At 38.0% G+C, this 25,159-nt stretch overlaps 1 protein-coding gene across 6 annotated transcripts in view; it reads right to left on the bottom strand.

The window, feature by feature from the left end:
* KDM4C (lysine demethylase 4C) overlaps positions 1–25,159 on the bottom strand; it is a 3,520,425-nt gene that overhangs the window by 1,534,000 nt on the left and 1,961,266 nt on the right. For all 6 annotated transcript variants that reach the window (XM_044061093.1, XM_044061091.1, XM_044061094.1 and 3 more), the window contains exon 10: positions 19,587–19,822. In XM_044061093.1, the coding sequence (XP_043917028.1) occupies positions 19,587–19,822 (236 nt within the window). The remainder of the gene's footprint in view (positions 1–19,586; positions 19,823–25,159) is intronic.

The following is a 25,159-nucleotide window of genomic DNA, read 5'->3' as shown; positions in this document are numbered from 1 at the left end:
CAGGCAAAATTTCCCTTGCATATCTAGTCCCTGTTCTGTGGAAGCAGCTACCATCACTTTTTCTGACAGTTAAGTCTGAGTACTTCTTCAGATCTCTAAAGTTCCATCATTGTAACAGTCATTTAGACCCCTACGGGGCACTTCAACTGCATTTAGATTGTTAAATTATTGAGTCTGCATTTATTAGTTTATTTATTTATTTCCAGTTTGATTACCGGGTAAGTCCACTGGGCCCAGAGAGCCCTTTTCCATTGGAGGCCCAGGAAGAAAAGCTCCATGAAACAGATTACAGTAAAGATAGCAGTCCAATAAAAATAAATGTACATGTACAAATACATATCGAATAATACAAAGTGTGAGCAATATTGCCCATAGTGGAAACATACTGTGCAGATACATTTTAACAAATTCACACAGTTAAAGTCAAAAGCTAATTACAATATTTACAGAGTGTGAGAGATCGTATGGGAATTAGCTATAGAACGTTATGTTTTAAATTAGTTTAAAATTTTATACTATTTTATCTGTCTCCTCAGTTCTACCATGAATTTGTTCTGTCATGGCATGTGGTATAATGTTGTTCCAGGTGAGATGTCTAGGATCCAGCCATCTAATCTCTTTTAATAAATAAATAGAAATCCTAAATCATGTATCCTAAGCTAAGCTGAGCAATCTGGAACCTGAGTATATGCTTGGCTAGCACAAATCCTGCAAAGAGCTAGCAAACAAAGCTGTAATGGAACTAGCAGACTAATAAGTACTCCCATTTATGGCAGTATAAACCTTTTAAAAAGAAGACAACACCATATCCTCTAACTGCAACTTATCAAGACTGACAAGATGGAAATTACTGCCCTTTTACACATACCGCATGTGTATTTACCTAGAAAGTGTGTTTCTGTATTAACATTTTTGTCCTGAAATGTACTATTGGAGCAAAATGTGACAAAGATATGACATTTGGTAAGAGATACTCAATACACAGGCAAAAAAAGAGAGAAATCAGACTTTCATTGTGGAAATCAACATCTTTCACCTCGATTTTTAGATCAGATTGAACCTGCTTTAACTTTTTTATTTTTTGCAAAAATGGCACATTCAGGCAGAGCTGGATCCACCAACAGGCAATCTGGCTAGTTGCTTAGGGTCCAATGCTGGCTGCAGGAGCCACAACAGTAATTAAAAAAAAACTTCCTGCTTTGCTCAGTGTTAAATGATGACTGGAGACATGATGGCAGTGCAACAGTTGGTTTACTGTACACACGACAAAGCTGCATCTGCATGCAAATTCTACATCTTACTTGTACCACACGCTCAGTACTGTTTGCTTAATACTGCTCCCAGACCTGGAAGCTTCCTTCAACTACAGAGGCTGATAAGGTACATGCAAGATACCATAGCACACTGTTCTACATCGTCACTCTTAACTTTGGTGCCTATTGCAAATACATGCATAAATCTACATTGATATTTCTTGAAACACATTCAAGAATTAGACATTGTATAAACAATTCAACATTGGCTATCTGACTACAAATGCAATTTACTGTACATATTTAGTATTAGGTTAACAGACTCTTCCTGCCCTTGTGACATACAAATTCTAAGTAGAATTAGAAACAGGACCTGTCTCGAGAGATTTATTTGATACAGAAACACCATTAGAAATGTCAGAATTATACAAACAAGAATGTCCATTTTCTGGAAGTTGATCAGTTAGTGACTTAGCCAAGGAACTGGAATCACAAGTACACACAGTCTATTGTGGCTTCAGCTATGGAACAGACAAAATGCGTCTGTGATTTCTTCTGCAGTCTAGACTTTTCTGGTTGAATTATGTAACACCTTGGTTCAACACAAATGTCTTTTATGATTCCTACAAGATCATGAACTTTCAAAGTTTGCATTCGGACAACGTCACCTCGCAATAATGGTTGAAGAGATTTACTGGTTTTACCATAGTACATCTTTTGCGAAGAATATTTTTTTCCGATAATTGAGCTCTGACTACCTCACTGCTCATTGCGATTGGCATTAACAGTCATTTCATGATTGGAAGAGTTGGTCGTGCTTGTCTCAATGTCAGTCTTTGAGCAGGTGAACCAAGCGTCTTGTCATAAGGAATGCTTTGAAGATTCAGTAAATTAAGGAATACATTGGTTCCTTCCATTCTAGATTTTTCCATCAAATATTTTAGATTACAAACTCTATGCTCAACTAAACCATTACCTTGTGGATATTCTGGACTACTTGTTACATGAATGAAATCCCAAGATCTAGCAAATTCTTTAAAAAGTTGACTATTAAATTGTGCACCTTTATCTGATATGACTTTATGCGGACTTCAATGAACTGAAAAATGTCTCTATAGTTTCGTAATCACAGCGATAGATGACAAGTTATGAAGTAAGTCAACTTCGAACCAACCAGAGTACGAGTCAGTTAGTACCAGATAGTGTTGACCATTCCATTTCAAAATGTCTACAGCAACTATGGACCATGGTAAATCAGGGACTGGATGCAGCTGAAGAGGTTCCTGCTGATGTGGTTTACTACTGTTGCAAACTTAACAGGACAGTGCCTCTCTTTCAATATCTTCGGACATTGAGGGCCAAAACACAATACATCTGGCCCTACTTTTAGCTGATTCAGTGCTTGGGTGACCTCTGTGCAGAATCGATGTGTGTTCCTTTTGCAATGACTTAGAAACTACCACTTTCAGACCGTTCATATATCATCTTCCACGATGAGTTCATCTCTGTAAGGGAAATACTGCTGAAGTTCAAGTGGCAAACTTGTCTGACGTGTTGGGATGCTTGGATAATAACGTTAATCAGTCTTTGAATACTGAGTCTTCAGCAGTATGGTTTCTTAACTCATCAAGCCATGATGATGAAATGTATTTGACTTCCGTAACTTCAAAATCTGCTACCTGATTTCATGCTGCTCCAATATCTTTTTGGGTGCTCGAGACAGATGTTTTACCTTTGTTATAGACAACACTGAAATTGTATTTTTGCAATTTTAACATCTTACATTGCAATCTTGCTGGAGTGGTATGCATTGGTTTGTTCAAAATCGTTACCAATGGCTGATGATCTGCTGTGATCTGAATTGGTTTGCTGTATATATATATATATATATATATATATATATATATATATATATATATACATACACACACACACACACACACACACACACATATACACACATATAAAATCACTGAATTTGGAACATGCAAACACAACTGCAAGAACATTGTTTTCTATTTGTGCATAGTGCATTTCTGTCATTGTAAAAGCACGAGATGCATACGCAACTGGAATGCCTTCCTGAAGACATGCTGTGCCAAGACTATATTGCAAAGCATCACAAAGTGTCACAGGTTTATGAACATCAAAATATCTCAGTGTAGGCAGACTGGAAATTCTCTCTTTCAAAGTATCAAATGCTTCTTGATGCTTCTCAAACCAAGACCATTTTATATCTTTGCGTGTGATCTTGCGTAGTGGTGCAGAAGGCTCACTAAGGTTAGGAATGAACTTTCGTAAACAGTTAATCATACCCAGGAAACGCTGTCAAGATGTAACATTCTCTGGAATTGGCATTTCATTGACTTGATGTCACTTTTGATGAATCAGATTGAAGGCCTGTACTTGTGAACATGTGACCAACATAACCAATGTCTTTCAATTTGATTTGACATTTCAAAGGATTCAGCTTGAGGTAGACCTCGTGTGCACTTTCTAGAACGTTCCTGAGGTTTCTGTTATGGTCTTTTTCTCCATAGTCTCTGATGACAATGTCATCAACTATAATGGCACAAGGATATCCAGCAAATATTTGTTCCAAGGCACGTTGGAATACCTCGCTGGAAGAACTGATTCCAAATGGCATCCTCAAAAATTTGTATCTCCCAAATGGCGTGCTAAAAGTAATTAATAAAGGTGATTAGTGATCCAACAAAATTTGCCAAAAGGAGTTCTAAGCATCTAGAACTGAGAAAACAGTGGAATTAGGTATTAATGCTGCTACCTCCTCTACTGTACGCACTGGGTGATGAGGATGTTTAAGAGCTTTAAGTCAAGAGGATCAATATATATTCGAATATCATCTGAGCTTGACTTACGGGCTTCTATCAAAGACAATACCCATTCAGTAGGTTCTGACACAGGAGTGAGAACACCAGAATTTACCATTCTGTCTAATTCTGCTTTAACTTTACTCTGCATTGTTGCTGGAATCTTACGTGCTGGTCGAACAACTGGGTTTACCTCATGGTTCAGCTTCATAAAATATCTAACTGGAAACCTTAAAAGTTTACCTATAAATAGATCAGCATACTCTTTGAAAATATGTTGTGAAAAACTATAATTTTCATTTGTATTTAAATGATGAACTTCTTTATTGAGTGAAATCAACCCCACACATAGGCTGTCTTCGAGGCCTAGTGACTGTACATCTCTGCAAGCTACATAGAATTGCAAATCATAGCTGTTGCCTGCAAACTGGCAAGAAAGGACTAGTGTCATCCACCTGAATTTCTTCACCACCATAAGCAACTAATTTTGTACACTTCATGGAGTCAAAATACTATCCACCTTTTACTTTTGCATAAGCTTTTATGACATGACATTGCATTTGGATCCAGTTTCCACTCTGACAGCTATTGGTTTCCCATTAATTTGTACAGTACAAAATACTTCACTCTTTGCTGACATGCATGAATTTACTGTGTTAAATGTTACACCAACCACAGAAACACCATCAACATAAAATGATTCATCACTGCCATTCGAGCTTGTCACAGTCTCAATTTGATTCACTGTTTGTTTCAGATTAATCTTATAAGCCAGTACTGATCTGCAAACTTTTTGAAATGATTCCACTTTTTGCATTTGTGACACTGCCAACCATAAGCTAAACACTTTTCTTGTTTGGAATCATGACTGCCCCCACAATTGTGGCAATTAACAATGGGAAAAAAATGTAACCACACTACTTCCAAATATTCTCCGTTTTCCATCAATAAGTGCCCACGACTGCCAAAATAAGCTGCATATCCACAGTTTATTATAACCAAAAACACGGACTGATACGACAAAACTGAATACACAAACAGAAAAATAAAAAGCGGTAACAGAGTTAAGCACTTTCAACCAAATCAGCTGGTCTTCATCAGAACTGTAGTGTATAACTGTTCCACTGTTTAAATAAGTTTTGTGGCGCCAAACTACTCATCGTTCCTTAAAGTTACATAGACCAAATATTGACATATAATATTCATAATAATGCCATTAAAATATGCAAACAAATATATACACATTAAATTGTTGTGAAACAATACTTTTTTTAAAAATACTTTAGTTGTTTAATGAATTGCTATTAAAATAGTAATATATTAAAGTATTGAAATGTTAAAATGTTTCTACCGCCAAGACCTTATAACTTTTCTTTTTCATACTTCTTTCAACTTATAAAAACTATGGATGAATAAATATTACTTAAACTCTAATGGGTTGATAGTTGTATGTAAATATATTAATATGATATATATGTATAATACAAAAAAATACATACTTAATAAAAAATAAATAAGTAGTGAATGAATTATAAAATGTATAACGTAGAATATGTGTAAATTCATATAATCATGTGAAGTTATTCATTTCTGACTTCTAAATATCCTTATAAGTTAAATATATAAGTAATAATTGGGACAGGGAGATCAATAAGACAATAATAGTTCATATTTTCCTCTATCAAATACCTAAAATCAGTGCTTTCGTAAAATTATCTAGTGTTCAATTAATATATAAACTTAACCTCTAGTATATTTAAAACGTATTATAAAATTACTTAAATTTATAAACACAATAATGATTTAATAGAAATAAAATCATTTAAGCCTGGTGGAGTGGTGGCATCTAAACATATTTGCCACCATGTTTCTTTATATGCTAATAAACTTTTAAAATCACCACCTCTTGGATCTCTATCAATAATGTCAAGTATAATGAACCTAAATTGATGTTCGTCACCTTTACTATCTATGTGTCGGTATAGTGCATTCGTTTTGTCTTTAGTCTTAATACTAGACATGTGGTCATAAATTTGTTTTTTAAGACACCTTTCAGTTCTGCCTACATAGAAGCTTGAACATGTCGCATTTAGCTAAATATACCACCATTTTGGTGTTACAGTTCCCATATCTGCATCTTATATATGTCATGTCCATTCTGTAACTTTATTTGCTTTCTTGCGACATATATTTACATTGGTTGCAAAATCCACATTTTTGCTTGTATTGTTGTTATTCGTAAAACTACTTTTCCTATCAGTATACCTGTGTTCTATTAAAGACTTCATGTTACTTCCCATTTTGTAACTAAAGTTAGGTTTGGTTCCCAATATTTTTACTAAACCTATATCAGTACTTATTAAATGTCAAAATTTATAAATTATTCTTTTAATATTATCTACTCCTACATTGTATTGTAATATACAAACTCTCTGAAAATTGGAAGTTAATTTATTCAAGGGCATATTGTTGTCAATATTGTTAATTGATATATTACCAGCTCCTAATAATGGTTTATATTTTATGTTCCACTGTTCAATAACATAATCAATAATCTCATCCATCATTTTCTCAGGATATCCTCTTTGTTTGAATAAATTTTTAATGTATGCCAATTCAATTTTCATCTCTTCATAGTCTGAAACCATTCATGCTGCTCGAATACATTGGCCCTTGAACACATTGTATTTAACTTTAGGAGGGTGACAACTAGAATAATCCAAGTAATTATTAGAAAACGTACCTTTCCTATAAATTTTAGAATGAACTTTACCCTCATCATAATATATGAATGTGTCCAAATAAGGTAATCCATTTTTGTTAAAAGAATATGTAAATTTCAAATAATCACTGCTGTTGTTGAGAAAATTAATAAATTGAAGTAACATGTCTTGTTGTCCTTCCCATAAAATGTAGATATCGTCTAAAAATCTACAGTAGTATTTTATATATAGAGTAGTATTTTATATATAGAGTAGTATTTTATATAACGAAAATATTTACTGGTGAATAACTGAGTGTCTTCCCAATTAAGCATAACCAGGTTGGCATATATGGGGGCACAAGCTGCCCCCATAGCCACCCCCCTGGTTTGCCTAAAATATTCTCCCTCAAAGTAAATAAAATTATTGTCCAAAACTATGGACATCATTTCAACTAGTAAACAAATTTCATCCCACTCTAGATTGGTATACATCACTAAACTGTTATTGAAGGCCTCTAAGCCTTCCTGTTTTGGGATACAGGAGAATAAGTCTATAACATCAATTGTCACTATTATAGTATTGTTATTCATTATAGTATTGATAGGAAAATTAGTTAGAAAAACCCACGAATCTTTAACCATGTGTTTAATAATCGAATACATATCTTTTAACTTTATATCTATATACTTATCCATAGGGAAGGTTTTAGAATTACTTCCAGAAACTATCGATCTAAAGAGGGGGTCCTTAGTATACTTGTGCACTTTGGGTATACCTATTAAAGTGGCTACCTTTGGAAATTTTACCTTTATAAATTTGTATATTTCTTCTGTTATTCTTCCATCTAACAGGTATTCCTCTATGTACGAGTCAATACGTTGATAAGCTATATGCAACTCGTTCATAGAAATCGTCTCATAATTTCCAGTTAAGTATAATATATCATATATTTTCTTTGTATACTGTATATTGTCATATAGCACAATCCCCCCCCCCCTTGTCTGGTTTCATTATTCTAGTATTATTGTCATTCTTAATTTCATTAAGTGGTTTCATTTCTTCATATGATAAGTTGCTAGTATTTGTAGCCTGTTTTAAGTTGTTATATTCTTGATATACTTCCCTTGTAACTACTTTATCAAAGGTGTCTATGATAGGATGGTTCGGTGGCGTAAAAATACTCGCTTTCTTTAACTGATTGATAGATCCCTGATTACTATAAGCATAATCAATTTTTGATGTGTCATTGAAGAATATTTCTAAATTGATCTTCCTTATATATTTCTTAAAATCAATTAATACTTCTGTTAAGTTGAATTTGGGATTAGGTATGAATTTCATACCTTTCACAAATTAATCAAAATGAGCACACAATTGAAATATTAGAATAATTATAAATATTAAAATTATTGTAGGAAAAAATATTCCCTTTAATCATTATGTCATTGTCCCTGTCGTCACCTGTACTGTTTTCATATTTATAATTCTTATTATCTTGAATTAAATTTTCATATGAGACCAATAGTTTATCATTCATAAGTACAATATCAGTGTTGGAACCAAGAATTATATCTGGTTCTAATAATACTTGTTGTAACCCTTTCTTTTGTAATAATTCTCTCGGCAGATATATGTCGCAAGAAAGCAAAATAAAGTTACAGAATGGACATAAGACATATATAAGATGCAGATATGGGAACTGTAACACCAAAATGGTGGTATATTTAGCTAAATGCGACAAATGTTCAAGCTTTATTGTAGGAAGAACTGAAAGGTGTCTTAAAAAACGAATTTATGACCACATGTACAGTATTAAGACTAAAGACAAAACGAATGCACTATACCGACACATAGATAGTAAAGGTGATGAACATCAATTTAGGTTCAGTATACTTGACATTACTGATAGAGATCCAAGAGGTGGTGATTTTAAAAGTTTATTAGCATATAAAGAAACATGGTGGCAAATATGTTTAGATCCCACCACTCCACCAGGCTTAAATGATTTTATTTCTATTAAATCATTATTGTGTTTATAAATTTAAGTAATTTTATAATACGTTTTAAATATACTAGAGGTTAAGTTTATATATTAATTGAATACTAGATAATTTTACGAAAGCACTGATTTTAGGTATCTGATAGAGGAAAATATGAACTATTATTGTCTTATTGATCTCCCTGTCCCAATTATTACTTATATATTTAACTTATAAGGATATTTAGAAGTCAGAAATGAATAACTTCACATGATTATATGAATTTACAAATATTCTATGTTATACATTTTATAATTCCATTCACTACTTATTTATTTTTTAAGTATGTATTTTTTTTGTATTATGCATATATATCATATTAATATATTTACATACAACTATCAACCCATTAGAGTTTAAGTAATATTTATTCATCCATAGATTTTATAAGTTGAAAGTATGAAAAAGAAAAGTTATAAGGTCTTGGCGGTAGAAACATTTTAACATTTCAATACTTTAATATAGTACTATTTTAATAGCAATTAATTAAACAACTAAAGTATTTTTAAAAAAAGTATTGTTTCACAACAATTTAATGTGTATATATTTGTTTGCATATTTTAATGGCATTATTATGAATATTATACGTCAATATTTGGTCTATGTAACTTTAAGGAACGATGAGTAGTTTGGCACCACAAAACTTATTCAAACAGTGGAACAGTTATACACTACAGTTCTGATGAAGACCAGCTGATTTGGTTGAAAGCGCTTAACTCTGTTACCGTTTTTTGTTTTTCTGTTTGTGTATTCAGTTTTGTCGTATCAGTCCATGTTTTTGGTTATAATAAAAGTACAGTTTTGTACCTACCATAAATGTAGATGTTCGAAGATCCACATTGCTGCAGTCCTTACACTTGGGTAGTCCGCTGTCCTCGGTCGGCCCGAATATCAAAGTATAAGGCTGACGTCGGTCAAGGCGCATTTGACTGACATCAGGACGTCAGGGTACAAATGCGCATGACCGACATCATATCCTCAGTCTTTTCTTGCCCCAGATGTCAGAAGACCCTAAAAATAAAGGTCAAAACCAAAAGACAGCAAACAACCAACCCACCACCCTTGCACTAACTATATGTACAATATATACAAAATACACAATATGTACAACCCAACCCACACAACCACCTCTAACTACAGAGGGGAAGGAGGGAGGGTAAATTGGACTGCAGCAATGTGGATCTTCGAACATCTGCATTTATGGTAGGTACAAAACTGTACTATGTTCTTCATCTCACATTGCTGCAGTCCTTACACTTGGGTAGAATCCCAAAGCAGAGGTAAGGGAGGATGGCCAACTGCAAGGAAGCAGGAGCTGCCAAGATGCCCTGCAAAACAGCAGTGGCAAAACCAGCCCTGGATTTAGAGTAAAGTGGCAGGTGATAATGCCTAGAGAAAGTATGCACTGAACTCCAAGTAGCTGCCTCCAAAATATCCTTGGTTGCCACTCCCTCAAAAAGCTGTTGAAGTGGCAGTAGCCCTAGTGGAATGAGGCCTAATCCCAGCTGGAATCTCCTTGCCATGATGGGAATAACAGAAAGCAATGCAAAACCCAATCCACTTAGAAATAGTTTGTTTTGACACAGGCTTGCCCTGAGAACTCAAAGCAAAAGAAACAAACAACTGCTGAGACTGCCTTATCCCTTTAGTTCTGTCCAAATAATATCGCAACTGCCTGTGTACATCTAAAGTGTGCAAAATCTTTTCCCCTTTATTTTGGGGATTTGCATAAAAAGTAGGCAAATGAATAGTTTGGTTTAAAGCCACACTAGAAACCACCTTAGGCATAAAGGAAGGATTAGTACGTAATGATACCCTATCCTTATGGAAAATCAAGAAAGGCTCAACCGCCATAAGGGCCTGCAATTCAGAAACCCTTCTTGCAGAGGTAATTGCCAACAAAAAAGCAGTCTTCCATGACAAATATTTCAACTCAGAAGTAGCTGCAGGCTCAAAAGGTTGCAGAGTGAGTTTCTCCAACACAAAATTGAGATCCCAAGCAGGAGTAGGAGCTCTTCGTGGGGGTCTTATATTCTTTGTCCCTCTAAGAAATTGCTTGAACAAAGGATGAGAAAACAATGGTGGGTCACAATCATAGTGAGCCGAAATTGCTGCAGCATGAACCTTAATAGAAGAGAAAGACAAACCTTTGTCCAGTAACTCAGTAAGATATTGAAGAGCCACACTCAAATTAGGCTCAGAAACATCAAAATCTTTTGCTGCACTCCAAAATAACAATCTCTTCCATTTATCTGCGTACACTTTCCTTGTACTAGGCCTTCTAGCTTCCAAAATCACATTCAAAACTTGTTGTGGAAGTTGAGACCCTCTATGGTTCAAAACAGAATATGCCAGGCTGTTAGGTGAAGAGAGTGAAGTTTGACATTGAGCAAATGGCTGTCCTCCTGTGACAACAGGTGTGGAATCGAAGGCAAAGGCCATGGAGGCTTCCGCACCAGACTTCTCAGTAATGGGTACCAGTGCTGTCGAGGCCAATCTGGAGCTATTAAAATCATCCTTGGCTTGTCCTGTCTGACCTTTAGAAGTACCTTTGGGAGGAGAGGCAGAGGTGGAAAGGCATACACATGAAGATTGCTCCAATTGAAAGAAAGAGCATCCACTTTCCAAGCTGTGGGATGAAACCTTTTTGTGCAAAACTTTGGCAGCTGATGGTTTAGTGGAGAAGCGAACAGATCTATGCCTGGAGTTCCCCATGACACTGTCAATTTCTGAAACACATGAGGATCCAATTTCCACTCGTGGGGATCCATAATTGCCTGCTCAACACATCTGCTAAGGAGTTCTGTGCTCCTGGCAGAAACCTTGCCTGTAGATTGAGTTGTAAACTGAGAGCAGTCTCCCACAAAATCATTGCTTGCCTGCATAGAGGATAAGAATGCGTTCCCCCTTGCTTGTTGATGTACCACATGACAGTTGTGTTGTCTGTTAGAATCAACACCTGCCCTGGAAGAAGTAAATCCTTGAAAGCTGTTAATGCAAACTGGACTGCTAACATCTCCTTTAGATTGATATGTAGATGTTGTAGTCTGGCAGGCCACTTGTCTTGAATCCATTTTCCATTTAGATGAGCTCCCCAAGCTTTGTCTGAGGCATCTGTCGTTAAAATGTGACTCGCCTCTGGCCGGGTCACAGAGAGTCCCTTGTTTAGGTGACATTCCTGAGCCCACCACAAAAATTCCTTTTGAATGCAAGGTATTATTTGAATGACAGTGTCTAGATCCTGGCAGTGCTGTGTCCATACATTTTTGAGATACCATTGTAGCTTCCTCATATGCAGTTTGGCATTGGGAAGCACCAGAATACAAGATGCCATGAACCCTAAGGCTTGAAGGACTGTCCTTGCAGTCAGCCCGGACTGATGAGATAGTTGATGGAAGTAAAGGGATAGACTCTTTTGTTTGTCCGGGGTTAAAACGGCCATCTGGTATGCTGTATTCAGTCTCACACCCAGAAAGCACATGTCCTGAGAGGGTACTAGACTGGACTTTATTTCGTTCACAGAATACCCCAGGCATCTTAGCACTGCTATCACATATTCCAAATGATGAAGAAGCTCTTCCCTTCCTTGAGCCAGAATCAGGCAGTCGTCCAAATAAGGATAGATCTGTATTCCTTTCAGCCTGAAGAAAGCTATCACTGGAGCCAGAACTTTTGTGAACACTCTGGGCGCAGTAGATAAGCCAAAGGGCAATGCAGAGAACTGATAGTGAAAAGTCCCAGCTCGAAAACGCAGATACTTCCTGCAACTCAGTCTGATAGGAACATGAAGGTAAGCCTCCTTGAGATCCAAAGTTACCATCCAATGATCTTTGCCCAGCAGAGGCAAAAGCTGTTGTAACGCCAACATTTTGAACTTGGGAATGTCCAGATAAGTGTTGAGGATAGATAGATCCAAAATTGGTCTCCACGTGTTCCCCTTCTTTGGTACTAGGAACAGGCGAGAATAAAATCCTAGGCCCACTTCTGGCATAGGAACCGGCTGTATGGCCCCTAGTTGAAGTAACAGAGAAATTTGCTTGTGAGCCTCTATTCTTTGTTGAGGAGGAACGTCTGGCATGCCTCTGAAAGGAGGCAAGGTATGGAAATAAAACCTGCAACCTTGGTGTATGATATCCAATACCCATTTGTCTTGGGTAATTAAACTCCAATTTTCTTTGAAAAGTGCCAACCTTCCTCCCAAAGGTGCCGCCAGACGAGAAGGCTCTGGCAGCTGAAAAGGTAGGTCATTGGGTCTGTTTACGAAAGGACTGACCCCTGCCCTCACCTGAAGACTGTGCAGGAGAACTCCCTGTTCTAGGCCTGAAAGAGCCCTGAGCTCTGCCCCTACCACGTCTAGATCTACCCCTAGACTGGGAATCATAAGAAGGATACGCCCACCCTTTAGCAGGCCAATTTCTGCTAAACTTTGGAGGCTGAACCTGCAAAAATCTTTAACAGTCTGCATAGACTTAGCTTTGTCTTCCATTTTCTTTAAAACTGCCTCAACAGGAGGACCAAACAACACGTCAGATTGTAAAGGAGCATCTAAAATCCTTGTTTTAACATGTTCAGACAAATTTTGATCCCTTAGCCAGGCGTGCCCTCGAAGAACTGACCCAGTGGCAGCCACCCTAGACGAGGCCTGTACAGCATCAAAACCACATTGCAAAGAATGCTTACCCACCTGTTCAGAAACATGTACTAAATCTTGCAACTCTTTACAATCAATACCTACTGCCAGAGCATCAACCTTAGACTTTAATTGTGAAAGGAGATAGTTTTGGTATTTTAACATGTGAAACTGGCAATTCAAAGCCCTCATAGCAAGAGTGGAAGAAGTATAAACTTTCTTTCCCCATCTATCCAAGGCCCTAGCCTCTTTGTCTGCAGGAACCGGATTCTTAACAACAGAAGTCTTAACACCTTTAGGCCCCTGGCTAACAGTTTCTGGGTCTGCCCTAGGACTCTTAAAAGATACTTATGAGCTTCAGGCACCCTGTAATACCTATCCGGCTTAACAGGAGCAGGAGGCAAAGAATCAGGATTAAGAGAAGCCTCTGTAAAAACATCTTCCACTACATTCAAAACAGGAGGTATAGCCAAAGGCCTATGCTGGGGTAAAACAAAATTCCCTAAGCCTTTTCCTGGAATCAGAGAAGTCCTGACCTTCCCACTTAAAATGCTCCCTCATGGAATGAAGAGTTTCTGAAAAGAAAAATCCTCAGGAGGAGAAGCAGAAGGAGTAGAATCATCCACATCAGAATCAGAATAAGGAGAGTACTCCTGCAAGTCTTCAGCCAAGACTCTGACACATCTGAAGCCTGCTCAAAGCCCCCAGCTCAGGCTCCACCCTAGGCCTCTTATCAGGAGGGGGCATAGAACCCCTAATCAAAGTAATCAAATCTTCTGCCATTTTAAGCATATGCTTCTTGGGCACAGTACCTGAAGAGCTAGGGGTAACACCAACTGAAGCTAAACCTGGCCTGCCCCTGGGAGAAGCCTTAGAAACAGAAGGAGAGGGCCTAGCCACCCTAGGAAGGGAGGGGAGTATAGTAACCTGAGAAGCCCCCTCAGCTTGACTTGCCTCCTGAGAGGCCACATCTTGCAATACTAAAGTCTCACCCTGGGAACACAAAGAAACCTCCGGTGGAGCCACCGGCTCCACCGACACCTCTAAAGAACCGGCGTCCGGTACAGACGGTTCTTCCAGCCTAGGCTTAACTGCTTTGTCCTTGCGCTTCTTTGAAGAAGCGGGCGTCGGAGCATCCGACGGCATTTTATAATTGCACCGCTTCCCAAAGACTAACCTTGCACAATCCAACCTCCTCTTTATAGTGCGTTTATTAAATCTAGCACAAGAGCGACAGCCAACAACGTCGTGCTCAGGCCCTAAGCAAGGAATACACAAAGTATGATAATCTCTATGCGGTATCTGTTTCCCACAAGAAATGCAATTATTGACTTTTTCTGACATCCGGTAAATCACTGAGGCAAGAAAAACTAAAATATTCCCAACGGGTACTTAGCCAACTTTGAACTCGGTCTGAAACTTCGAAATCGAAAAATCTCAGAACGCCAACCGGCACTTGCAATGCTGCTTCTGCATCGGACCATGCGGCAAAAAAGACTGAGGATATGACGTCGGTCATGCGCATTTGTACCCTGACGTCCTGATGTCAGTCAAATGCGCCTTGACCGACGTCAGCCTTATACTTTGATATTTGGGCCGACCGAGGACAGCGGACTACCCAAGTGTAAGGACTGCAGCAATGTGAGATGAAGAACATCTGTGGATATACAACTTATTTTGGCAGTCGTGGGCACTTATTGGTGGAAACCGGAGAATATTTGCAATTAACAATGGGAGTTAATGAGGTAAAGCTTTTCGATTTACATTTATGAGATTTTTTTTTTATTAAACTTCTTTTGCACACTGCTGACATTTGCAGTAACAGTTACAGCAAGCATATTTGTATGTTCTTCTGTGAGCTCATGTATCTGGCAAACTTAATAACTTTGCTTACTGTTAATTCACTATCATGCAGTAGAATTCTCCTCGCTGTATCATTATTTATACAACACATAAGGTGGTCTTTTATTAAATCATCTTGCAAATCCCCAAATTTACATGTTTTTGCTTTACTTTATAAATCAGTAACACGCATCAATACTTTCACTAATAGTGTTAAATTTATGCCTTTCTGTTACATTTGTCGGAGGGTTACACAGTTCCCAGAATTTACGTTTTAAGCAGTCTGGATCTTCCCATGTCTCTGCTTGAGCAATAATAGGGCAATTTTCTCCCGCTCCCACATAAACAGCAGGTGCATATACAAAAGAAAGTTCTCACTCAATGGTCTCTGAGCCACCTAAATTGAGAGGTATAAATGCTCAGGTGCGTGAATCTTTATTGGAATGTGCAGCCACTATAAAAATATCATATTCTTGTTCAAATATATGGCAATTCTCTGCAACATTGCCATCGAATACCAAAGGTTTGGGTTCGAGAAATCTGTCTGACATGCCATAAATTAAATGCAAACACCTTATATGCTTTTCAGTTTACGAAATTCGTTTGATATGCCGTGAAAGTAAATACAAGTACCTGTAGCACTTTAGACATTCATTGCACCATGGAGAGGCTTATGCGACTTACTGCATACATTTGGTGCAGTTTGAAGAGATTTGTATGACTTTGGACATTTCGTTGTACTTTGAAAAGACTGAAATGGCTTCTAACACTTTGTTACACTTTGTGAGACATAAACGAGTTTGAATCTGGCTTCTGACATCATGTTGAATGACAAGTGGAGACATGATGGCAGTTTAACAGATGGTTTACTGTGCACCCAACATAGCTGCCTCTGCATGCACATTCTATATCTTATTTGTAACACATGCTCAGCACAGTTAGCTTAATACTGCTCCGACCCTGGAAACTTCCTTCAACTACAGTGGCTAATGAGGTACAGACAACAAGCATAGCATACTGTTCTACACTCAGCATATATGTACTGCTCCTTTAAGATTTCCTGCTTAGCACGCTTTCAGCCAATGAGATGTGACCAAGCATGCATGCAAAGCAAACTGAAACCGGCACAAGATTTAAATTGGCAGCTGCGTTTAGGAATGACCAGGAAGTATTATTTTTATTTTTTTTTGGAACATAAACAGTGTGAGAGTGTGTGTGTGTGTGTGTGTGTGTGTGTGTGTGTGTGTGTGTGTGTGTGTGTGTGTGTGTGTGTGTGTGTGTGTAAAATGCCCTAATTAAAAGGGGCAGTTTAGTTAAGTGACTTAACTCATGTTCAAACCCTGTACCTTGGTTAAAGGAGGAAAGAACCTTAATCCTCTACACTAACTGCCAGACCTCCATTAGCTTTTTCCTTTGGTAAACCATAGAGGATTACAGTCAGCCAATGTCAGTCATTAGAGTGCCACAGTTCAAAAATGATGCAAAACCTGTTCTGATAACTTATTAAGTGATTTAGAGTGGCTTTAATTTTGTCTTCAATATATAGGTATATATATTATCCAATATAAGTAATTTATTCTTCAAGGGCAGCAGACAATGAGCAGCAACTTCTGCATTAGTAAAAGTTCTCTTTAATGTAGAATTATTCAGATGACTTTGCTTCCGCAGAGATTGTGCAAACTGACTTATTCTATCCTCACATAAAAATGTTTCTATTTAAACTATGCTACTTCACCTGGCTGGATCTTATGGTATGATGCTAGTGATCTTTATACAGTTTAATGTGATTCATCCAAAGCCACCAATAAAGTACATGTAATTTATTTCTTCAAAGCAATAAGGGGTATACACAATTAGCAAAGTGGTCATGACTGCTGACGGTTCTGGGGGCTCTCTGTGGATGAAAATAACTTATGTTCTTATCTGGTCATTTTAAAGAGTCTTTAATCTGGCTTTAAAGGACTTGTGTGTGTAAACACTTTGGCTACTCTGTGTTTATGTGAAACAAATTTGAAATATGTGACCTTGGTTATTTTTATTAATTGTTTTGCATTCAATGTTGCTACAGTTGCTGGGTTTGGGGATGTCTGTAGATAAAAATGACTGACCTTGTTGAGCTGATACAGTTAAAACGTCATTAGTTTGTCTTTGCAGGACTAGTATGCATTTGAGTAAAGCAAACTGAATACTTTACCATGGACATTTTTATCACAATCAGATATCTGATGTGTATTCAGTCAATTTAGTGGCAGTAATGCTGAGGACAGATATTGGTGGATTATAATGACAGCAGTTTAGTGGCCTTTTATGGTTGAAATGTTCTAAAATGGGTATTTTTGTCATTACTGACTTCTACATTTTGTTTCTATGCTTACGGGAAAATATGTTCAAAACTACAAATTTAATATGCACTCTACCAAGTGTTGCTTTATTCAAAAAGAAATATAATTTAAAAGTATCAGGAAGGTAAATCAAAGAACACATGCATTTATGCAAGGTCCTAAAAATGTATGCAGGGGGCCCACAGTTTGAAAAAAGCCCAGGGACCAAGGTACACTTAATCAGACATTGGCCTGATGTATTTTCAACGAATGTGAGCTTCAAGGGAAGAGAAGTTTACTCTTGTGTGCACCAATTCTGATTTCAACAGAAGTGTACTTTTGCTTGTGCTACATCTGTTTTAATGTGCAACTGTTTTGTTTAGCAAATGGCCATCGGTGTCTGTGCTATAAAATTTGAAAGAAAAGATTTAAATTAAATCCACATGTCTGTAATTACTGCAAAACTGAAGAAGAAAAGAGTTTTAGAACAGTGTTTGTGGCAATGGGGGAGGGGACAAGTAACAGTGGAATGGCTGGGGGGGGGGGGGGGTGTTGGTCATTACCTGTAGTTCCCCATTTGACCATGATCTGTCTCTGCATTTAGGTCATATTACAAACACATTCATTATACAAGAAATACTAGTTTGAATCTGCTATAATCTGATTTACACTTAAAAAAATAATCAATTACATTGAAAAAAATCAACATCTTTTATCTTCACGTATGGACTACCAGTTGCATGTCTTATAAACACAAACTGAAAAAAGATAGCTTTCTAACTTTACAGATGAAGTAAAACTATGACTCATCTTGTGAAAATACAGTGTTAATGAAGTCCATGCAGCAGGAATGAAACAACTAATGGCATATTCAGGTAGTACTTTATGGGGTTTTGGAATATGGGCCTGTTGAGGTTTTTCCTGAATATGCATTCCTCCAACTGCAGGTTTAGCTCAGAATTCAGTCATACGCGATTTGCAGTGTGTACAGTAATACTAATTTATTAGTTTATTACTGCAGTTATTCAGGTCAGTGCAACCTTCTGGACTTCAAGTGCGACACTCAGAGTTTAGCAACTTTTCAGGTCGCTTAACCGAGCTACTGCTGTCAATCAGCAAGCCAGTCTGTTTTTTTTTTTCAGAGCCTAAATGCTAAAGGTTTGGAAAATGTAACAACAAATACTAAGGTGAAATAAGGATTTGTCAATGAAGAATCTTGACTTGAACGTGTTGATGGACTGCAGCAGTATGGTAATATGTAATTATTAAAGAAAAAAAAGATTGCAAGGGCTCAATAATACACATCATGCAAAACCAATGTGCAAAAATTAAATAAGTGGTGGTGGAACGGGGGTAAGTCTCAGCGGCTGGTATGAATTTCATTATATTTAATTTCCATTGTGTATTATGAGGGATACTGGAAGTACTGTTTTCCACTGTTGCCTAATGTATCCATATATATTCTGTTGAATTAATTTGTGGATTGTTTACAAAAACTGTAAACAGCATTTAGTAAAACATACATATGGGAAAACAGGAACAAAACGTGCACATCCCTTGGCAAGTTTTTAACCATCAATTACTTATCATGGCTTCTGTGGTTTATGTAACCTAATAACTATTTGTCTCTTCTCTGCCTGACCCATGCACACCAGTTTGCATCAGTTGACAACAAATACATCAGTTTCTTAATTAAGCAATCACGTATTTACAGGAAATTTCAACATGCAAAGTTAACTAAGATTAAAACACACACACATTTTTTTTCAAAACATTTAGGTTCTTTCATGACAGTTCCAATCACCTGATTCACTGATTTTCTCATTTCACAGCGCATTTATTTTTGCCTCAGAGAAAAGACAGCCTTACAGTGGTACATGCCATTAAAATGACAAAAGCTGAAAGTACACTAAGAAATCTCTAAACTGTGAACATAATGCAGCACCTGGTATAAGCTTTTCTTACCGCGAGAACTGGTGTTATGCAGTGGCTTGTGATCCAGTTGTTTTTCGCAAACATTTGTTTGTTCTTCAGAAATTGCTTTGGCATTTAAGTCCACTCCATCTGATGATTCATCTTTGACCCTGAAGTCATCTGTAACTATTTCTGCAGCCTCTGCTCCTGAAGTATCCACAGCAGCAGATGTATTTCCATTGCCAGGAATCTTTAATTTTTTAGACTTAGATCTGGTACACTGGGACCTGTAGGAGAAAGGTAATACTGTCAGAGAGAAAATGCCTATCATATAATAATATAATCATAATAAAGATGCAAAGAATACCACAAGAATCTTCATCTACAACAGCTAAAAGCAGCAAATCAGGCAACTTTCATCTCTCCTCGATCATTAGCATTTGCTGATGAAAGAAAGACTAGTAGTGCTATGTACCTATTCTTTCAGCATACATCAACACCAACTAAAACATGCCAAAAAATGTTCAACCCAAGAAAATTCTTCTAAAATGAACATTTCAGAAGTCAAACATGAAAATAAATTTCCGAAGGAATGGTCATGCACTGTGTGTTGTAATTTCTTTCCTACCCTGGTACTTAGTAGGTACATGCAGAGGAATTAATGCTGTAAAGGGTGTAAACTTATTGCAGGAATTGCATGCACATGCCCGCACACACACACACACTTTAAAATTACTTGCAAATCAATAGATGACCAACAGGCCACTGGAAAACATACACATTCACCTACGACACATTTTGGAGATGCTGAAGGAAAACAAAGCATGAGGCACAATTACACAAAAAACACAAGTAGAATGTGCAGGTTCCTCGTTCCACAAAGAGGGTACCCTAACAGAGAACTAGACCACAGAATCAAGCTGTCACTGTACCAACTTCCTTAAAAAAGAAGTTATGTACTCACCATAACATTCCATGTTTGTTGTCCAGTATCTCGCCTTCATTTTGCTGGTTGGGTTTGGAACCGCACATTGGTTCCGACTCTGCCTATACTAAAGCTCGAGAGCTCTTTACTGGGTCGAGGCTGCACTCTATCCCATGAAGCCTAGTGGCAGATACCCAGATCTCGTTTGGTAAGCTAATAACCCTATTTAGAAAAAAATTACACACACAGAAATATATACACATATGTACAACAAAAAAGGCCCAAATCTTAAAGGACCCCAGAACACAAGAGGGGAACAAGATATTGGGCCAAAGGACTCCTCCAAATCATCCAAGAAGGAGGGAGGGACGTAAGAATGAAGGCGAGATATTGGACAACAAACATGGAATGGTATGATCAGTGCATAACTTTATTTTATGTTGTCCCATCTCACCTTCATTTTGCTGGTTGAGACAGTGTCCCCAGCACCTATTTCTTGGGTGGCTCAAGGGAATAAACTCTTCAGAAAGTACAGTTTTGTACCTACCATAAATGTAGATGTCCGAACTGGATAGCATCTGCAGTCATAACAAGTGGGTTGTCCTGTCGTCAGGCAGCCCTTCAGTTCAGTCGGGCCGGATTCCAAAGTCCGGGCTGCTGATGTCGCGCTGATGCTCCACCCCTCTGTTGGTCTGGTATCTTTGGGTATAAAGGCATCACGCACGCCCTTTTTCTCAGTGTTGCCAGCCCAGATGCCAGTAGCCCTCTTGCAGGATAAAAATGTTATAGATGCCAATGTTTCCAAATAATAACAGGTAAACACAAACAATAGCATAAAATGTACATATACAAAAACAACTCACCAAAAAAGACTCCCCCCCAACCCTAGCTATTAAGGTATAGGGGACAGGAGGGTTGAACAGGAGATTGGGGGATGAGCTTATCCAGGACCATGATCCAGTTCGGGTAGTACATCTACATTTATGGGTAATGGAAAATGGACTCAAGGGTAGTTGATGGCAATGAATACTCATATGTAGAAAATAAACTAGAATACCATAGCCAACTAGGGAGGAGGATAAATGGTTAGTTATGGTGTGTTTAGGATCATCTGCAGCAGTGAAGCAAAATATAGAGTCGGGATCTGGAATATGCTAAGCAAATTAATGTGCTTGGCAAATGTATGCCACGGAGGGTCAGTAGCCCTACTCCTAATGTCTTTGGTGGTCTAGTGGCTGTTGCTGCTGTGGCTGAGTGTTATGTGTAACAGAATGGAATTGGTTTGTTCTGAAGGATAGAATTGGAAGTATGCAATTTCCTATCCATTGCAATTTTGTCTGTTTTGGAAATAGCTTTGTCTGTTTTTAGCTTTTTTTCCCTTCCTGTTTTGTCTAGTCTAAAAAGTTGGTCAGTTTTTCTGCTATTTTTTTTTGTCTAGTTGTAAGCGTGTAGCGCGATACATTCTAGGTAGGTATGCAGTATTCTTTCCTGTTTTTTTGGGGGGGGAGTAGGTAGGTAGTTGTAGTGCCTGTGGGAAAAAGACACTCTGATACCACCTTACTTAGAAAATTGGGTAGATTCCTCATCATGGACTATCTTAGTGGAATGGAAGAGTAAGTTGCCATTAGCTGAAGGCCTGTAGTTCTGTTCCCTGCCTGCTGGAAGTAAAGTAATTGCCGTAGGGAGGTTGTTTTTTTAGGTAAGTAGGTCTGCTGTTGCTGCTGGTTCAATGGTTTGCTAGTGTCCAATTTTTCTCAGCACAAAGTTTAAATCTAATGGTAAGCTGGGTTTGGTCGAAAGGTTTTTTGCAAAGCTCTCTTATTTGATTGGGTCTAGTCTGAGCAAAACACGCGAAAAAAAACTGTATGTGAAGATTTCTGCTAGCTGTACTCTGGAATGATGTAGGATGGATGAGTAGGACAGGCCTGAATGAATGAATTCCAGATGACAGACCTTTTCCATTTTGTTTTTTCATCTTTTCTTGACACCTCTTTCCTTCCTTCTACTCCAGATGACAAACCTTTTCCATTTTCAAGTCTTAGTTTCTTTGTTGAAGTTCTTCGTGCTTCCAGAATAATGTCTTTTACTCTTTGGGAAAGATCTTGAAGTAGTTCTTTTGTGGTGTTTTAGGTTTGGTCAGTTGTTGGGTTTTTATGTTTGGTGTAAGTGTAGTGGGTTTGAGGGTATTCTCCCATCAAAGTCGATCAATAGATACTCCACATATTGTTCGCTCAGTATTGTTCGGCAGGTTGGACATCTGCAGAAGTTCCAACAGTCAGGAGCTGTTGGGCCTATCCTTTTGGGATTTTTAGTAGTACCTTTGTAGTAGTAGGAGTATGTTTAAAGAGTCCAGTTGAAAATTCCAAATCCATGTGATGAATGCGAATCCATGGGTGTCTTCCTTGTGCAGAATTTTTGATCTTTGAGCTGGTGATTGAGATGTTCGTGGGAAGTTGAGATGGTGATTCTCCTCATGTCTTTGATCTGGAAGTCTTCCGGTGGCATGTGCATTCTGCTTCTGGATGTTGGAGCTGAGTGCCATGTCTGCTAGGGTATTGTCTTTCCTGCATAAAATATTGCTGGTAGTACTCCTGTGTGTATTGTATTCCAGGGTGTGGTAACCAGTGTCATTAGCATTGTTGGTCCAGGCATAGGAGCATTGTGCTTGTGGATGTTGAAACTGCTGTTGGTTGTTGTAGTCCTTTTCCTTACTGGCCCTCTTTGACGATTGTGTGGTGGTTTGTCTTGCACGCTGCCCTCATTTTTTTTTAGGTTGATGTTAGGTTGAGTTTGAGTTGATAATTGTGTCCTGTGTGCAATTGATGTGCCATGTGTGCCCCCGGGGCCTCCTGGGTCTGACATTGCCTGTTGTGATGGTCTGCTGTGCTTGACATCTGGAATGTGCATGGGTTGGTTTGTGACCCCTGATGGGGAGCCTGAGCCTGTTTTGAGGTACCATTATTTCTGTTTCATATTCTTGTTTGTGTTGGTCTGTGTGTTGGGACCAAGTTTTCTTTTCTGTACCTGTATACTGTAGTCATCTCTCAGGTACCAGTTGAGGCCATGATTATTTGTATGCAATGAAGACCAAAGCCTTGCAGGACTTGTTTTTTGTTTGTTTTTGTTCAATTATTTGTGTTAAGTTCTTGTTGTAGATGAGGAGTTCTTTGTTTTTTGTAATCAATTTAGCCTTAGTTTTTTTTGTTTCGTTGTTGTCCCCTTGTAAATTGTTTGGAATGTATCAGCTTGGTTGTTTGTAAAATGACTGTTGTAGTATCTGTGGTCACTTTTGTAAATGGAAGTAGTAGTAAATTTGTTGTCAGCTTGCTTTTGCTTTTTTGTGTCTCCTTGCATAGGTGAATTTGAAAGGTAAGTTGGAGTGCTGATGAATACCCTGAAGCGCAAGATGGCTGAGGCTCTTCAGGATTAATTTATATGGCTCTGGATTGGTAAAGGAAGCCAAAAGGCATTGCTGCAGATTGATAGCAGAGTATCCTGTGCAGGTTCTGAATCTGGGTATTATGAATTTTGGGACCATGACTCCTTGCCAGGTATGCATTTGAGAGATGGTTCCAAGAGCCCAGTTTGAAGCATTAGTAATGCCTGCAGTAGAAGGGTGGGCGGATTTCTTTGGGATTTTGAATGTATGCTTATGTATTTAGGTCTCTCAGGTGGACTAACGTCTCCAACTTTTTTAACTTTTGAAGAATTGAAGTAATGGAGCTCTCTGGTTTTCTCCTTGCTGCTCCTCTCACTCGCTCTCTTTTCACATCTCTCTAGTTTTGATTTTTCCTTTAGTTGTTTGATTTTGAATTGGAAGTTTAACTTTCCTTTGGCAGATCTATGGTGATGTGAATCGTGTGTTTTGGGTATACGGTTGGTTTTGAAACTGTAGTTGTGTTTCCCATTGTTATGCAGTTTGTGTTCACCAGTAGTTTTCTTTCCAGGTTAGCTGCTATTTGTTGCCTGGTAGGGGCTTGTTCGCCTGGTGGCGTGTTTGTGGTTGTGTTGAAGTGAAAGTTTCTGTGGCCTTGTCTGGCTAACTGTTGCCTCCCTTTGTTCTAAAACTGCTCTTTTCCTTTCTAGGCACCTCCTCTTTGTCAAGTTCTTTGGCACGAACTTTCTGGCAGCCAGGAAAAATGGAGTCAGGGGCAGGACCACTTTTGGCAGGCCAGGTTTGTTGAACCCTTGGTTTTCTTGCAACAAAGCTTTTTTTCAGTTTGCAGACTTGTTTTCTTTTTCACTAATTTCTCTCCCACCATCACAGCATGTGTCTTAAAAATGAAACATCTTTTAACTATGCATTTAACATGATCCTACAACTGCCTTCCCATAGCCTTCACTGTCCTTTTCCTTACATGCCTGATCCAGGATTATCCCTGTCATGGCTGATCTAAGTCTAACCTATTTGTTCTCTAGCTACCATATAAGTGTTTGCTTAACCTTTTTGTATCTATCTGATATTTTTTATTACTTCCTTTCATTTATAATTTATTTTTTAGTTAACTGATCCAAACTGTATTGTGGAGGTAAGATGGTTTAGTGGTTCTTGGAGCCTGTAAAGGTGGTGAGAGTAGTTGAGACCTCTGTAAAATCCCCTTTGTTTTAGCTCCACAATTTAAAGATTCTTCATTAGGACCAGGGGACCCTGTAATATCACCTCTGGGGGCCTTGGGGGGGATAGCAAAGGCCTGTATCT

This window comes from Protopterus annectens, chromosome 2.part0 (genome assembly GCF_019279795.1).
Source record: "Protopterus annectens isolate FY-2018-M chromosome 2.part0, PAN1.0, whole genome shotgun sequence".
Classification (NCBI taxonomy): domain Eukaryota; kingdom Metazoa; phylum Chordata; order Ceratodontiformes; family Protopteridae; genus Protopterus; species Protopterus annectens.
The sequence above is the reverse complement of the archived record's forward strand: the minus strand, read 5'-3'. Positions and strand labels throughout refer to the sequence as shown.